General features: G+C 38.2%; 1 protein-coding gene across 1 annotated transcript in view; it reads left to right on the top strand.

The window, feature by feature from the left end:
• The window catches only part of LOC100777959 (callose synthase 10), a 59,603-nt gene that overhangs the window by 7,159 nt on the left and 35,395 nt on the right, over positions 1-17,049 (top strand). Inside the window, exons 7-15 of the mRNA XM_006578619.4 lie at positions 807-896; positions 8,506-8,603; positions 8,685-8,802; positions 10,237-10,365; positions 12,348-12,424; positions 12,496-12,583; positions 12,699-12,779; positions 12,882-12,984; positions 13,073-13,196. Coding sequence (XP_006578682.1) covers positions 807-896; positions 8,506-8,603; positions 8,685-8,802; positions 10,237-10,365; positions 12,348-12,424; positions 12,496-12,583; positions 12,699-12,779; positions 12,882-12,984; positions 13,073-13,196 — 908 coding nt within the window. The remainder of the gene's footprint in view (positions 1-806; positions 897-8,505; positions 8,604-8,684; positions 8,803-10,236; positions 10,366-12,347; positions 12,425-12,495; positions 12,584-12,698; positions 12,780-12,881; positions 12,985-13,072; positions 13,197-17,049) is intronic.

The raw sequence follows: 17,049 nt of genomic DNA, 5'->3' as shown, positions 1-17,049 counted from the left end.
TAATATAATAAATAATAGTAATTAAAATATAATAATTACCAAATAAAACATAATATATGATATGATAAGCCAAATATTAATAAACTAGATAAATCATAATATATGATAATAATAAATTAAAAATAAAAAAATATAATCAACTAAATAACAACAGTTATAAAAACCAAATAATATATAATATAATGAGCTAAATAATTTTTAAAAAATCTAAGTAATATAATAATAAAAATATATATAATAAGTAAAAAAGAAAAGAAAATACTATTAAACAAGACATATATTGTTATTGTTATATAATACAAAGTACAAACTTATATAGGTGTTGACATCTAATATATATATATAAAAATCCTAAATAGCGGTCATCCCGTTACCGCTATTCTGCTATAGCGTTTTTGGGAGGCAGGCGACTGCTCTGTGTTGCTATCTGCTATTGACTACTATGATCTGTTCACAGGTTTACCTAAACCGTTTCACATCTTTAGCTCTTGTCCTTAGGTGTATAGTTGACCATTTTTAGGGTTTTGACTTAAGAATGGGAAAAGACTCAAGTTTGTTATTTTGTTCAATGGAAATGTCATGGTATTATGATTTTAATTCTTAAAGGACTTTTGGCCATTAAACAGAATTAATAGGAAAAATTCCCATTCTCAGGTCCAATTTCATGGTCAATTCGAGAAACCAAATGGGCACTTGTAGTTATGATTAAACAAGTTTTTTATTATGAATTTTTTTTGATTAAATGTTTTGGTTCCCAGCACGAGTTAAATACTCTTCTTGATTAGTCTTAATCTTTGTATATGCAGAAAGATAATGTAAGGAATCAGCGTGAAAATGTTGTTTTGATGATAGCAAATAAGCAGTCTCGACTTGGCATACCTGCTGAAACTGATCCAGTGAGTTATTTTATGAATTAATTTTGGTGCAGTTTTACTATCTGGGGTATTATTTAATTTTTCAGTTTGTAGACATTCTGTTTTTTTATTTTATTATCTGTCTTCAAAGAATAATAAAATGACCCTCCCCCATACCTCTTTGCATGGGTCATGGGTTCAAATCCAGAAACGGCTTCTTTGCATATGCAAGGGTAAGTTTGTGGACAATGACCCTTCCCCATACCTTTGCATAGTGAGGAGCCTCCGGGCACTGGGGTACGTTAGTTTTATCTGTCTTGAAAGAATACAGAATTATTTGTAATGACTTTCAGCTATTCCCTGAGGGTTGGCATAGAACTTTAGCATGAAATTGGTAAAGTCACAAAGAGATGCAAACTAGTTCTTGAGTTTAGAATTATTTGTTCTGGCAGTGTTAACTAGTTTTTGAGTTTAGAATTTTGTTCTTCGCAGTTGTACGCCTTAAATGAATTTGTCCTCTTTATCCATATTATAAGCATGCATTTCTTTGACTGTATTGGTATTTGGATTTAACTTTTGAGGAGCGAGTAAGACTTTGTCTTGTTTTCTTATAGCTCCTTTTTTGCTTTAGAGATGGTTAAATTAGGCAAGAGATTAACTGATTTTAGCACTATCATATATTTAAGTGGTTTGTTGTTTTGATGCTTAATGCATAGCTGTCTGTATTGCCAAATAGTGGCACTGTTGCAGAATTGAGTCACAGAATGCTAGTAGTTTGTAGTGGAGAAGGGGCTATTGGAGTGATACCCAAAAAACATCTTTTATCCATGAAACATAATGTTTTTTCCCTTTTTGCCGGGTGGGAGTGGGGGGGGGGGGGGGGTTCAATTTGGGATTTTGCTGTGTCTCCTTTGAATCAGAACCGGAACTTTACTTTCTCAGTCACTCGTGTGCACCTTGTTATGAAGTGCTACTCCGGTCTCAAATATAAACAAAAAAATCCATTGTATCTTGGTCTCAAATATATGCAAATCTCAACTACTTTTGCCTTATTTAATGCGACTATCTTCACAATACCCTTCATTTAATAGAGAGCTTATGCTTGATATCTAGTTTCAATAAAGGGTAGTTTGGAAAAAAAAAGTTTATTCTTTAATTGGGATTCACACAATTTAATGAACTAAACTAATTTTCTTAATTAATGTGAAATCAGTTTTTTTTTTTGCTTATAAATGACACCGGATGGAGTAGCACCTACTGTTCCTCTTTACGACTAGCACTCACCCTTCTCTGGCAACATCTCCTAGCATTTTCTGGCCAATTTGACATCTGCATCCTCTGCTCTCCATGGTTTCTGATCATCCCCGAGTCCTCTGCAGCCATATTTTGGCAAGCCTGTCACTGTTTCCAGCCAACTGTGACTGCTGCCACCTAGCTTTGTTCTGTCCCTGCTATGTACTGTTTTTTTATCTCTCTTAAGGTCATTAATTTCATTCTCTTGTGCTCTCTTCTAAGTTTTACCCTTTAATTTTTTTAGTTCTAAATTGCTGCCATTCCAGTACCTTCTAAAGCATTTTCAGAATGGATGTTCCGTGCTGCTATTTGGGATTATCAGATTTGACAGTGTTTGGGAAAAAAAACTTTGTATTCTGATAAAATGCAAAAATGTACAATTCTGCACTATCATATTTATAGTGCAGAAATTTTGTTGCATTCAGAAAAAGGAGAGGATGAGAGAGGAGAGAGAGAGAGTGAGAGAGGAGAAAGAGACAGAGCGAGAGGGGGGAGAGTGGACCACCGTGAGCAGGGGAGAGGGAGACGGCGAGCACGAGTGAGAGTAGGAGAGGATCCCAAAACGAACTACACGCACAGGTGGACAGGACAACTACACAGGCATCACCACTCAAATTGGAGGAAGAAGAATGATATCACCACGTACTACTTCACGCGATTCCCTGACCATACAATGGTGAAGGATCTGTGGACACACTTCAAGAAATGGGGGGACGAAGGGAGATCTTTATCCCTAATCACAGGAACCAAGGGGGGAGAAGGTACGGCTTTGCAAGGTTTAAGGGTGTACCTGATGAACACGAACTCGAAAGAAAGCTTGACAATCTCGTCATAGATGGCCTAAAACTGTACGTCAACCTCCCAAAGTATGTGAGACGAAATATGGGGATTGAAGACCACAAAGCCAACATGAGGACAAGACCAGAAGGACATAGCAATGAAGCGAGAATTGAATGCCGCAAGCCAGCACAGTTTAGGTTCCCACACAGGACATATGCCGAGGTCACAACAACCAATACGACGAACGCTGGACAGAGAAAGCAACCCAGACCTGCACAAACCAGACAAACCCACTCACAATCGTCGATCCAACTTCAGGTAGATTGGGAGAAGAAGAAATGGCTTAAAGAAGCTTGGGTTGGTAGGCTAAAGAAACTAAGTGCTTTCGATAGCATTGAAGAAGACATACCATGGGAGTTAGGTGTGAACGTGGTGCCGAAATATATCGGCGACGATATGGTCCTTCTTCTCGGACTCTCGGACAATAAGGCAGAGGAGATGATAAACAGTGAAGCCCAGTCATTGTTCCACTCCATACAAAAGTGGAACCCGAACATGAGGCCGGGCTACAGGCTGGTGTGGGCGCAGTGCTGGGGAGTTCCACTACAGGTATGGGATATCGACAACATTTGAAGGACTGTGGCTGCAGTCGGAGAGCTCGTTGAAGTTGATGACGAAGTCGAAGAGCTGAGGAGGTTGGACAGGGCGAGAGTCCTCCTTAGAACTCCATGGAAACCGTTGATCCATCATACGGTGGAGGCGACGATCAATGGTGAGACTTACCAGATAGTCATCGTGGAAGAAAGGGAGGCTGACGGTGGAATGCGAAATCAGTGGGCACGCAAACACACATACTCGTCGGAGGACATTGACTTTGACGACATTGATGACGACTCCGTGCATGCGGGAATGTTGAAAAACCACGACTTCCTGCACCCACGGAATGGGATCGACGATGAGGGATGGCCTGACGAGGCCCACAACCACTGTGGGTCTTTACCCGCAGGACCGACACTGTTTGAGTGCCCACCGGGTATTGACCAGCGGACAACGGCACCACTCCTGAGAATTCAAATTGCAAAGCGGCCTGAAGAGTACCAACAACCATCTGCAGGATATGCCTCTGCAGATGCTGACCCAAAGACTAGGGGGCTTTTGTCAGGGGCAGAAGATAGCATGCGTGACTCACAGAAGAAGAATCTAAACAGGATTAGGGGGTTTTTGTCAGGGGCAGAGAGCATAGACCAAGGTCAAACGGAAGATGACCTCGTATTTACGAGTGGACCCAAAAATGAACCAAAAATGCCACATAATATCCTAATAAATATGAAAAAGTCAGTGTGTGAAGCGGGCCCATCCAAACAATCCCCAGCCAGCCCAAATCAGCAATGGAACTTTAGAGGGTCCCTATTGTTACTAAAAAATGCATATGAACAACAAGCCACCTCATTTGGGCTTCCAATTGAAATGACCCTTACTAAGGACACCAGTGCCTGCAGCAAGCAACAAACAAACAATAAGTCCTGCCAAAAAACAAGTGCGGTTAGTGAATGGAAGGTGTTTGTTAGGAAGAAGCGAAGCTGCCACAAGCAGGCCCAACACAGTGGCGAGCAATCCACACAGTGTGAGGTACCATTATCGGCCGCGACCTTACCTCCAGCAGCTATTGGGAGTCCAGAAGCCATTGGAACTACGAGGAAACCAGAAGAAGGAGACATCCAAGAGGCAGTGTCACAATGGGAATTAGCAAAAAGCATGGGAGTGCATACTGAATTAGACCAGGCAGCAATCATCAACAGGATAACTGAAATGGAGAATAGAGATAAGAAGGAGGCTGCTCAGATGGGAAACAGACAAAGTGCATCATGAATATTGTATCCTACAATGTCAGAAGTTGAGAGGGGGGTTAAATGGGCTGCAATTAGGAGGATGGTAAGGAAACACAAAGTTGACATGATATGCATCCAAGAATCCAAGAGGGAGTTAATTGATAAGGCTACGTGCCAGGCCTTATGGGGGGACGCAGATATCGGATGGGAATTCCAGCCAACAAATATAGCTGGTGGCCTAGTATGTGTTTGGAATGAGCAGGCATTCAGACTGGAAAGAAAGGAAATGGGTAGAGGATTTATTTTATTGGATGGAGTGTGGACCCAGGAAAATCAGAGAACATGTGTAGTGAATGTTTACTCTCAATGTGATAGCCAACAAAAGCGGATACTATGGGATTCACTCAAGCAGCTTAAACAACAAGATCCCGAAGGTATATGGTGTTTTATGGGAGATTTCAACAAAATTAGGCGAGAGTGAGGTGGATCAGGGAGGGGGACTGCAATTCTCGATACTTTCACCTACTGATAAGTTCCAGACGCACAAATAATGCAGTCAAAGGAGTAGCTATTAACGGGACATGGGTCGATGACCCCAAAAGAGTTAAAGAGGAGGTTAGGCGCTTCTTCAACATCAGATTCAGTGAGCCCGAACAGTGCAGACCAGTCCTTAATGGAGTAAGATTTGAGGGTATTACACAACACCAAAACCAGCTGCTGGTGGGAAGCTTTAATGAGGAAGAAATAAGAGCGGCAGTATGGGATTGCGGAAGTGAAAAAAGCCCAGGGCTGGACAGACTAAATTTCAAGTTTGTCAAACAGTTTTGGCATGTACTCAAGCCTGACATCAGCCGTTTCCTTGATGAATTCCATGCAAATGGGGTTTTTCCTAGGGGCAGCAATGCATCATTTATCTCCTTGATTCCAAAACTGAAAGACCCACAAAATCTAAGTGAATACAGACCTATATCACTTATAGGATGTGTATACAAGATCGTGGCAAAGCTCCTAGCAAACAGACTTAAGAAGGTGATGGCAAATATAATTGATGAGAGGCAATCTGCTTTTATTAGTGGCAGACATTTGTTGCACAGTGTGTTGATAGCTAACGAGACGGTGGAGGAAGCAAAGAGGTGTCATAAGCCTTGTATGGTGTTTAAAGTGGACTATGAAAGAGCATATGATTTAGTCTCGTGGGCATTTCTATCATACATGATGAGGAGAATGGGATTCTGCTCGAAGTGGATAAGTTGGACTGAGGGATGTCTTAACTCAGCCACGATCTCTGTATTGGTTAATGGCAGCCCCACAATTGAATTCCTACCACATAGAGACCTAAGGCAAGGTGATCCACTAGCGCCTCTCCTATTTAATATTGCCGCAGAAGGATTAACTGGCCTGATGAGAGAAGCACTGGACAAGAGCCTTTTCAGTAGCTTCCTCGTGGGAAAACATAACATACCAGTTAATATTCTACAGTATGCAGATAACACCATATTCTTTGGTGAAGCTACATGGCAAAATGTTAAGACAGTTAAGTCCATTCTGAGAAGCTTTGAGCTTGTATCTGGGCTAAAAATAAATTTTGCCAAAAGCGGCTTTGGGGCAATAGGGAAGAATGAGCAGTGGCAGATTGAGGCAGCACGATACCTGAATTGTAGAATCCTGTCCTTACCTTTTTCATTCTTGGGTATCCCCATTGGGGATAATCCAAGATATAGTGACCTTTGGGATCCTATAGTCCGAAAATATGAGAGAAAATTAGCTATATGGAAACACAGACACATCTCATTTGGCGGGAGAGTGACTCTCATAAATGCAGTCCTAGCATCAATTCCTATCTACTTTTTTTCCTTTTTCAGGGTAACTTCAAGAATAATAGCTAGACTGGAAGCAATTAAGAGGCAATTTCTATGGGGAGGAGGTGTGGATCAAAGGGAGATCGCTTGGGTTAACTGGAAGACAGTTTGCCAACCAAAGGATAAAGGGGGTCTTGGCATTAAAGATCTTAGGACTTTCAATTCAGCTTTGATGGGAAAATGGCGTTGGGATCTATTTCACAAGCAGGAGGAGCACTGGGCAAAAATACTAGTGTCAAAGTATGGTGGTTGGAGGGCATTGGAGGAAGGCACGAGAGGAAGTCATCAATCAACTTGGTGGAAGGACCTGATATCAAATCAGCAGCAACAGCAGAACCAAGTAATCAAAAGGGAAGTAGAATGGAAGGTGGGGGGTGGGGAAAAGTTTAGATTTTGGGAAGACCCTTGGACAGAAAATGCTATACCATTAAGGGAGAAATACCAAAGGCTGTACCAGATTTCATGCCAACAAAAGGAAAGCATCATGAATATGGGGAATAATACCAGCAGTGGATGGGAATGGAAGCTAGCTTGGAGGAGGATAACTTTCTTGAGGAATTATCACAACAACAGATACAGCCCCATAGGGAGGATAAATGGAATTGGAAACATGACCAATGTGGATACTACACAACAAAAAGCGGATATGATCTGATTTGGGAAGAACAAATGGGAGCAAATCAGAATCCAGATTTTGTGGACCTATGGAAGCTCAAAATCCCTGCCAAATCACTGGTGTTTGCATGGAGACTAATTAGGGATAGACTCCCGACAAAGATGAATCTTAGCAGGCGCTAGGTGATGGTCAACTATTTGATGTGCCCATTTTGTGGAGGTGTAGTGGAGGAGGCTGCTCACTTATTTTTCAACTGCAACAAAATCCTGCCTCTATGGCGGGAGTCTCTATCTTGGGCCAATGTAGTAACAGCACTACCACAGAATCCAAGGGATCATTACTTACAGCATGTACTCGGGTTTTCGGAAGGAAAGAAACATACAAGATGGCGATGCTGATGGATAGCTATGACATGGACAGTTTGGAAGCATAGAAATAGAATAGTATGCCATAATGACACGTTCAATGGAAGCAAATTGATTGAAGATGCAGTCCTACTACTGTGGACGTGGATTAAAGCCATGGAGAAGGACTTTGCAATACACTTTAATCAATGGTCCTCTAACATCAAGGAAGCATTTAGTAACTAGGTGGGAGGGGGCTTTGGAATCATGTAACTATTACAGCAGGGCTCCTACAACATTAATATTTTGACTAACTGTAGTTCTGCCCAATTCTGGGGTAGCCCGGCTGTGGTTCCAATCCAGAATCCATTTTAGTCTGCTGTGGAACCATTGCATTGGGCAATCCAGCACATGTAATTTAGTACCTCTGGTACTCTATTAATATATATTGTCTATTTTTGCTGAGCAAAAAAAAATAAAAATATTTATACTGCAGAAGCTTCAGAACCTAATAGATGCCAGCTGTGACAGTTATAATTGACATGTAAATGTGTGTCTATTATGACTTATAATAGGTTTCTACCTTTTTCTTGGATAATATCATAGCTTTTTAAATATCTTTAAGTTCTGTAAACTCTTGGGAGTTTACAAGTCAAGTCTCCCAGTCAAGTTTATGGAAGCTTCATGAGTTTACTTAAATTCTTGACTTTGACAACACAAGCTAAAATCCTGCTTAGTCGGTGTTTAACTACTGCATTGTAGGTTTACTCAGTATGGTCCCTTGGTAAATGTACATGAGATTGCTTTGTTTTAATCCCTACTTTTTGTTCAATTTCTTATGGACTAGAGATCCATTGATAATCGTTGTTTATTTTTGTTTTTCAAATTGTTAATTTTTTACTCTGGTCTTTTGTTTTGTGGGATATACAGAAAATAGATGAGAAAACAATCAATGAAGTGTTCTTGAAGGTGCTAGATAACTATATCAGGTGGTGCAGATACTTACGAATTCGTCTTGCATGGAATAGGTTATTACTTCAACTCATGCTTTGAATATCTTATCTCTTTCATATTTTACTTGACCGTATTTCATTTCATGTTTCCTGCAGTTTGGAGGCAATTAACCGGGATAGGAAGCTTTTTTTGGTTTCTCTGTATTTTCTTATTTGGGGTGAAGCTGCAAATGTTCGTTTTCTTCCTGAGTGTATTTGCTATATATTCCACCATGTAAGTCTCTATTGTGCTCTTCAAATTTTGGGCCATGTTTGCCTCCATTAGCATTGTTAGTTTGTTACCACTAATAATTTTCAAACCACTTATTGAAATAATTTGTAAAGGAGTATACTTTGATTAGCTTCTCTGTGAAGTTCATTGAAATAAGCTAAAGAAAAGCTTCTGCAAAATTGAGTTTCCAGGCCAAATTTTACTCTCAAATATACTTTTGGGAGGTAACCAAACATGAACTGATTTTACTCATAAACATATTTTTGAAACACTCCCACTGGAAATCCAAACATACCCTTAATCTTCAAGTCTTCTAAAATAATTTTCTGCTAAAGTAGCTTGCAAATACCTTGTGCCATAGCTCAAAACTCAGTTTCTAGCTAGACCGAGCCACAACATTCTGTTTTTTACTCCTCCAATACTTAACTTCCTCGAAGAAAGGTGCAATATCTAGTAGTGGACTTCCTGTCGGTCAATGACCCTGTATTGTCAGCATCAATGTAAGCATCAAGAATTGCATTCCCATTTCTTCTGTTTTAAAATTTGTTTCATGGAGTTCCTTTAAGGTATTGCAGTATTCTATGAGTGGCCTCTAAGTGCACTTCTTTCAGAATTGCATAAATTGACTAACTATCAACACATGCAATGTTTGGCCTTGTGTGAGACAGATAGATTAATTTTCCAACCAAATGCTGATACATCTCCTTATTCTCCGCTGCACTATTTATGCATTGAACCTAGCTATACCATGTACCTAGGCTACTTGGAAACATAAATATTAAAGAAGCTTTTGTCTCCTAAATTTTTCCTATCTCCAACACTATTTAATTTTGTTTCTTCATAAAATTGATACTCTTGCATCAGTTTTAAGAAGATTCCTCTAGTACCCTCTTTTTTGATGATCATATAGATACCCCAAACAATAGTGGTTGGTATTTCGTCACATGTTTCATTTAATTGAAACAAATATAAAACAATTTTCTTTATTTTATATTTCTCGAGTGTTGAACTTGGCAAAATATTCGCAATTGATTGCTAAGGGGTACTGGTACCCTGACAAAAAGGAAGAATTTTAATTTTTAAGCCTCCTTGTTTTGTCAGATTTAGTTTTAATTTTTAAATACATCTTGACACAGTCATACACCTTTTAAAAGTAAATTATATGTTTTGAATTCAAAAGGACAGGCACAGGAACGTTGTCAAGCATTGTTTTTAATATCTTATTTATTTTTTGTTTTGAAAATATTCTTGTTCTCTTTTTTTTTTTTGTTTGTTTGTTGAATTTGAATATACCGTGTGTTGCTCTGTGCTTCAATTTTACTTAGCTTATGGCCATTTTCAAGATCTAAATATTTGATTGATATATAAGAATCTTATAGATTGTAATTTCAAATCACTTTTAATGCTAATTTTTTTTACCATTAATCTGTTATTTAGATGGCTAAAGAGTTGGATGCTATTTTGGATCATGGAGAAGCTGCACCTGCAGTCAGCTGCATAACTGATGATGGTTCTGCAAAATTCCTTGAGAAAATAATTTGCCCTATTTATCAAACGCTAGATGCAGTGAGTTGCTTTATTCACCCTCTTTGTATATTGCAATATTATGTTTCATATCTTCAATTTCTTACAATTTTCGAATAAGTTGATGGTGACCTAAGGGAGCTATAAATAGCTATAGTCCTTCATCATTGTAACAATTAATTCTCATTTTTCAGAAATACAATATTTCAGTTAAATATTCATTCCCTCAAATATCTATCAGTTCCATTGAATCTCTCTTCTTTCCAGTGTTGTCAATAGTGGATCATGGTAAGCCAAAATCCAATATATAGGGTCGGTTTGTTTAAACTTTATTTTATTTTTTATATAAAAAAGTCCTTTTTTATAAAAGTGCTTTTTAAAAAGCAGATAGGATTTGCTTATTAAAAAAAAGTAGAAAACTGTTTTTTTTTTTTAAAGAAAAAGCAATTTAAACAAACACTTCAAACAACCAGAAAACTGCTTATTTTTATTCAAATTTTTTTTTCTTAGAAATAATTTTAAACAAATGGGCCCTATTGGACAACTTCGTGGGCTAATAGTGACAGTTGCATAGTGGTTGAAATATATATATATATATATATATATATATATATATATATATTAAAACAGAATAATAAGAAATAAGAAAAAAGACGAACAAAAAAAAGCTTAAAATTTGGAAGAAACAGAGGTAAACAATTAGAGGAAAAAGAAAAATGGAAAGTTTAAAGAAGAAATAGCAAAGAGGGGGAGATTAAAGAAAAAGAAGGGAAAAAAACCATTACCTGAGAGGCTGAGTTGCTGGAGAATTTCTGGAGAGGCCGTGGATGAAAGAAGTTGATGGAGGAATGTTGTCTTTTCCTTACAGGTGATGTGTAATTTTCAGTTCTTAGTATTCAGATTTCAGAGCTTAACATGGAGGAACTAGTGACTTGGGAGACGATATATGCACAGGAGACACTTGGGGCTGGGGATTCAAAAAGAAATAGAACACTGGGCAGCGATTGAAAATAAAAAAGGAACCTGGAGCCCAAAACGAAATCCAGCTTGGGAATTAAAAGTGCACATGCAGCACAAACCCAACATGAATGGCAATGCTGCTTGAAATTAAAAAAAATCATGTCAAGGTGCAGCTGGAAATTAAAAAACTCGTGCAGGACTGCAGGTGCTGTGTGTCACTTTGTTTGGACACAGTACACAAGCTATGTTTTAACCAAAATGTAATCCATCCTGTGAAGCTGTTTTTTTTTTTTTGATCAGCAAAAATAATTATATTAATAGAGTACCAGAGGTACTAGAAGTACAATATATAACTCAGAATTGGTCCGGAAACAATTAAATTTTCACTGGACCAGAACTGATTTTATAAACAAAATAGTACAAGCTCTGCTCTGATGAGCTATGCTGCTCTAGAGAGAAACCCTATCCTGTGAAGCTGTATTAGAGTAGTAGAGTAGAATTACTCGTTTCTTTTATTTCAGTTTAGCATAGTTAGCCTTTATAGTTGACTCAACTAACCATGGGTTAGTTGACAGTTGTAATGATAGCATTGTACATCTGTCCTAGCTCTAGCATCTATACTAGAGTTGTAACTGTTTTTCTGTTGGGTTGAAATTATCAACTTCTTCAATTTCTGTTTAGAAGTTTTCTCTCTCTTGTTTATAGAAAGCTTTTAAGCTGCAAGATCATTAATGGCAGACGAACCTGTGATGCCTGACATTGCATTTTTTGTGTAGGCCACACTACTACTCCACTGTGATAGTGGATCAGCGAAGACTTGTGACGTTATAGTGCAATTGTGCTGCGATCTTCACTATTTTATAACACTCTTATTTCTTAGTTATTTTTGTTTCTTTCATAGAACTTTATTTTTTTCTCCTAATTTCTTTTTACGTTTAAATATTTAAGTAACATCTGGAGATTGTATGTGGTCCACTTATTGTTTTACATGTTTATTGTTTTCTTTGCTTTCTTTTTATCCATTCCATTACTTAGCGCTGACTCCCCCGACAAAAAATGTGCAGGAAGCTGGTAGAAACAACAATGGGAAAGCTGCACATTCAGCATGGAGGAATTATGATGACTTCAACGAATACTTTTGGTTAGCAGGACTGGTGCCATATGAAATTTTGGCTTGTTGGTGGACTTATTCTAATTTGAAATTATATGCAGGTCGCCTGCTTGTTTTGAGTTACACTGGCCAATGAGGCCAGATTCACCGTTCTTGCTGAAACCTAAACCGTCAAAAAGAACAAAAAGGGTTGGTTTTGATGCTTTCTTCACACATTTTATAACTTCTTTTGGTAGTTATTTTTGTTATGATATTGTATAATTGTTTCCTTGTGTGTTCCATATGTGTTGCAGACTGGTAAAAGCAGTTTGTTGAGCATAGGACATTCTTCATTTGTATCGAAAGTTTCCATCGTCTTTGGATCTTCTTGGCATTAATGTTTCAGGTTCGTTTTTTGCCATCCATCATTATATTACTCTGAAGTCTGAACTCTGATTATGGATGATTTATTCTAGCATAAAGTATGTCTCATTCTTGTTCCATGCAGGCTTTGACAATCATTGCTTTCAATCATGGACATCTAAACTTGAATACTTTCAAAACAATACTTAGCATTGGGCCATCATTTGCAATCATGAATTTCGTCAAGAGTAAGATGTTTGTGTTTTCTGTAGTTATTGCTTGTGACCTTGTGTGAATGGCCAGTGATTCTCAAATCACTATTTTTATGATGAATAGGTTTCTTAGATGTGTTGCTTACTTTTGGGGCATACACCACTGCAAGGGGCATGGCTGTTTCAAGACTAGTTATAAAGTTTTTCTGGGGTGGCTTGACGTCTGTGTTTGTAACATATGTTTACCTGTGAGTTTCGAAATCTCCCTTTACATATTGTTATATGATTAACAGTGTTGTCAAGCAGTGAGTGGGTTGAGGTGGCCTGCATTGTTTTGATGTGATGAGGCAAAGTGATCATGCGACTGAAGTGATGCTGATATTTAAAAAATCACTATAATTATTCTTTATTTTTTATAGACAAATTACAACTAAGATACAATTTAAATGAAAACTAAGCAATGTCAATACTTTAAAAACATATTGAGTTCATTTGGGATCAAACTATTTTCTTATCTTTTTAGTGTTCTGCCTATGGTTTTTTTAAAGGATAGGGTGCCTAGATTTTCAGAGCGATTGGCATGCTGTGTTGCATGTATCTTGATCATGTTTGGTTTTTTCCCTTTTTCTTTCATTGCCTTGTTTTTTTTTTTTTTTGAGGATTTCTTATTCTCTAGACCTATGTATCTTTTCTTTCATAATAAATTCTTTGTTCTTGAAAAGAAACTTTAACAATGTGAAGCAATCCAAATTGACAATTGAAGAAGCATAATAATAGTTGAAGCTGGGACTTTTGTGAGGATGAACAGTTCACTCACTAGCTTGATTTTATTACATTCAAACAACACATATATATACACTATAAGGAGAGAGACAACTTGACAAGACAAGACACACTGCTGTCTTCTACAACAAGCTAAACAGAAAAACTACTCAAGAGATACACATAATTATAACACTCCCCCTTAAGCTGGAACATATAAATCGTATGCACCAAGCTTGGAATATATAAACTGAATCCTAGGCCCCCTTATGGACTTAGTCAAAATATCTGCTGGCTGATCATTAGAATTAATGAACTCAGTGACAATCTCTTTGGACAGTAACTTCTCCCAAATGAAGTGGCAGCCAATCTCTATGTGTTTGGTCCTCTCATGGAAGACTGGGTTTGAAGCAATGTGAAGAACAGCCTTATTATCACAGTATAACTTCATTTGCACCACTTCGCAGAATTTCAACTCTTCAAGAATTTTTTAACCCACATAAGTTCGCATGTAACCATAGCCATAGATCTGTATTCAGCCTCTGCACTAGATCGAGCAACAACAGTTTGCTTCTTGCTTTTCCAAGAAATAATATTTCCTCCAATGGAGACACAATATCTTGATGTGGATCTCCTATCCATGGGACAACCAGCCCAATCTGCATCGCAATACCCAGATACTTGTGTGTTACCTTTGTCTTCATAAAGCAATCCTTGGCCCGGAGCTCTCTTTATGTATCTAAGAATACGCATGACAGCATTCCAATGATCAACACGAGGGTTTTGCATAAATTGGCTCACCACTCCAACAGCAAAGGAAATATCTGGTCTTGTAATGGTGAGATAAATGAGTTTTCCCACAAGTCTCCTATATCTCTCGGGGGCAGGATAAATTTCACTCTGATCTGCCATGAGCTTCAGATTCGGATCCATAGGGCTATCAATAGGTGTACAATTCTGCATGCCTGTCTCCTCCAAAATGTTAAGGGCATACTTCCTTTATGAGATCACAACACCATCTCGTGATTGAGCCACCTCAATACCAAGGAAGTACTTCAAATATCCCAAGTCTTTGGTCTGGAAATGACTGAATAAGTGCTCATTTAGCTGGACAATCTTAGTAGCATCATTCCCTGTAATCACTATATCATCAACATATACTATCAAATAAACACATTTCTCAGGGGATGAATGACAATAAAAAACAGAATGATCAACTTCACTTCGTTTCAAGCCAAAAAGTTAAACAATATGACTAAATTTACCAAACCAGGCCTGAGGAGATTGCTTCAACCCATAGAGAGATTGACAAAGCTTACACACAAGATCATACTCCTCTTGAGCAACAAACCCAAGAGGTTGCTCCATTAAATTTCCTCCTCAAGGTCACCATGAAGGAATGTATTTTTGATATCAAGCTGATGGAGAGGCCAATGACACATGGCAGCCATAGCAAGAAACAAACGGACAATAGTGATCTTAGTTACTGGAGAGAAAGTGTCACAATAATCAAGGCCTTATATCTGAGTACAGCCTTTAGTTACTAATCAAGCCTTAAGCCGATCAATCTCACCATTAGACCCAACTTTAACTGTGTAGACCCATCTACAACCCACAGTCTTCTTGTCAGGAGGAAGAGGAACAAGTTCCCTAGTACCACTATGTTCAAGAGCCTGCATTTCATCAATCATAGCCTGTCGCCATCCAGGATGACTAAGTGCCTCATGAATATTAGAAGGGACAAAATGCGAAGATAGAGACAAACGATGATAACTCAGAAAGTTATAGATAGGATGAGGATTATGAGTGGATCAAGTACCTTTTCAGATGGCAATGGGCCAGTCTAAATCAGAGGGATGAGAGGAAGCATGGCTTGAGGATTGATTGAAGAAGGATGAGAATCATGAGGAGAAGCTTTAGGTACTGTAGAACCAACTGGCTGTGTCCTGCGTTGATATGTAAGAAGTGGTGGAGGAGCAACTTCAGTCGGATGTGGTGGAGAAGATGGAACTTCACTGACATTTTGGTTTGAGGTACCTAGAGGACAAAGAGAGGGAATTGGAAGTACATTCTGGATGGAAGAAGAATGGTCCATAGATGATGAGAAGAAGGGTGTGTCTTCAAAGAAGGTTACATCTGCGGACATATAGTATCGCCTAATAGATGGAGAGTAGCATTTGTAACCCTTTTGAAGATGAGAATAACCTAAAAAGACACACTTGATTGCTTGGGCAGAAAGTTTGTCTAAACCAGGAGAGAGATCATGGACAAAATAAGTACAACCAAACACTTTAGGTGGAACACGGAATAAATGATCATGAGGGAAAATGATTGAGTGAGGAATTTGATTTTCAAGGGAAGAGGAAGACATTCTATTAACTAAGAGACAAGCAGTAAGCACCGCATCCCCCCAATGGTGTGTAGGAACATGAGAGGCTAACATTAGTGAACGTGCGGTGTCAAGAAGATGACGATTTTTTCTTTCTGCTATACCATTTTGTTGTGGTGTATGGGGACATGTAGATTGATGTAGAATGCCTTTTGAAGATAAAAGGGAAGAGAAATCATGAGAGAAATACTCTTTGGCATTATTGCTTTTGAAAATCTTAATTGTTTTTTCAAATTGGTTTTCAATCTCATTGAGGAAGGACATGAAGATAGGCAAAAGTTCGGATCTGTCTTTCATTAAATAGACATAACAAATGTCAAGGGATCAAATCTGACCTGTATTATGTACTTTTAGTACCACTGGTACTCATTAATATAATATTATTTTTGCAGAAAAAAAAATTAAATAGACCCAAGTACATCTAGAGAATTCATCAATAAATGTTACAAAATATCGAAAACCAAAAGATGTAACACGACTTGGTCCCTAAATATCAAAATGAATGGTAGAGAAAGCTGAATTACATCTTTGAACAGTTTGTGGAAATGATGGCCTAACATGTTTTCCTAGTTGACAAGACTCATATTCTAGGACTCGAAAATTCTCCAGACTAGGGACCATCATTTTCAGTTTTGGTAGACTTGGGTGACCTAGACGATCATGCAAAAGTTTGGGGTTTGAAGTTGTAGAACAGGAAACAGAAAAGTTGGATTTCAAGTAGTAAAGTTCTCGTGATTCACGCCCTTCTCCAATCAGTCGACCCGTGCCATGTTTCTGAATAACAAAAGAATTAACGGTAAAGGTTATTGAGCAATTTAATGAACGAGTTAACTGACTCAATGAAATTAGATTATAGGGACACTGAGGAATAAGCAAAATAGAATCCAACTTTAATGAGGAAGATAAAGAGACTTGACCACTTCCTTGAGCTGCAACTTTGGAACCATTAG

Source organism: Glycine max, chromosome 4 (genome assembly GCF_000004515.6).
Source record: "Glycine max cultivar Williams 82 chromosome 4, Glycine_max_v4.0, whole genome shotgun sequence".
In the NCBI taxonomy this organism is placed as follows: Eukaryota; Viridiplantae; Streptophyta; class Magnoliopsida; order Fabales; family Fabaceae; genus Glycine; species Glycine max.
This window is presented reverse-complemented; position numbering and strand designations above follow the sequence as displayed.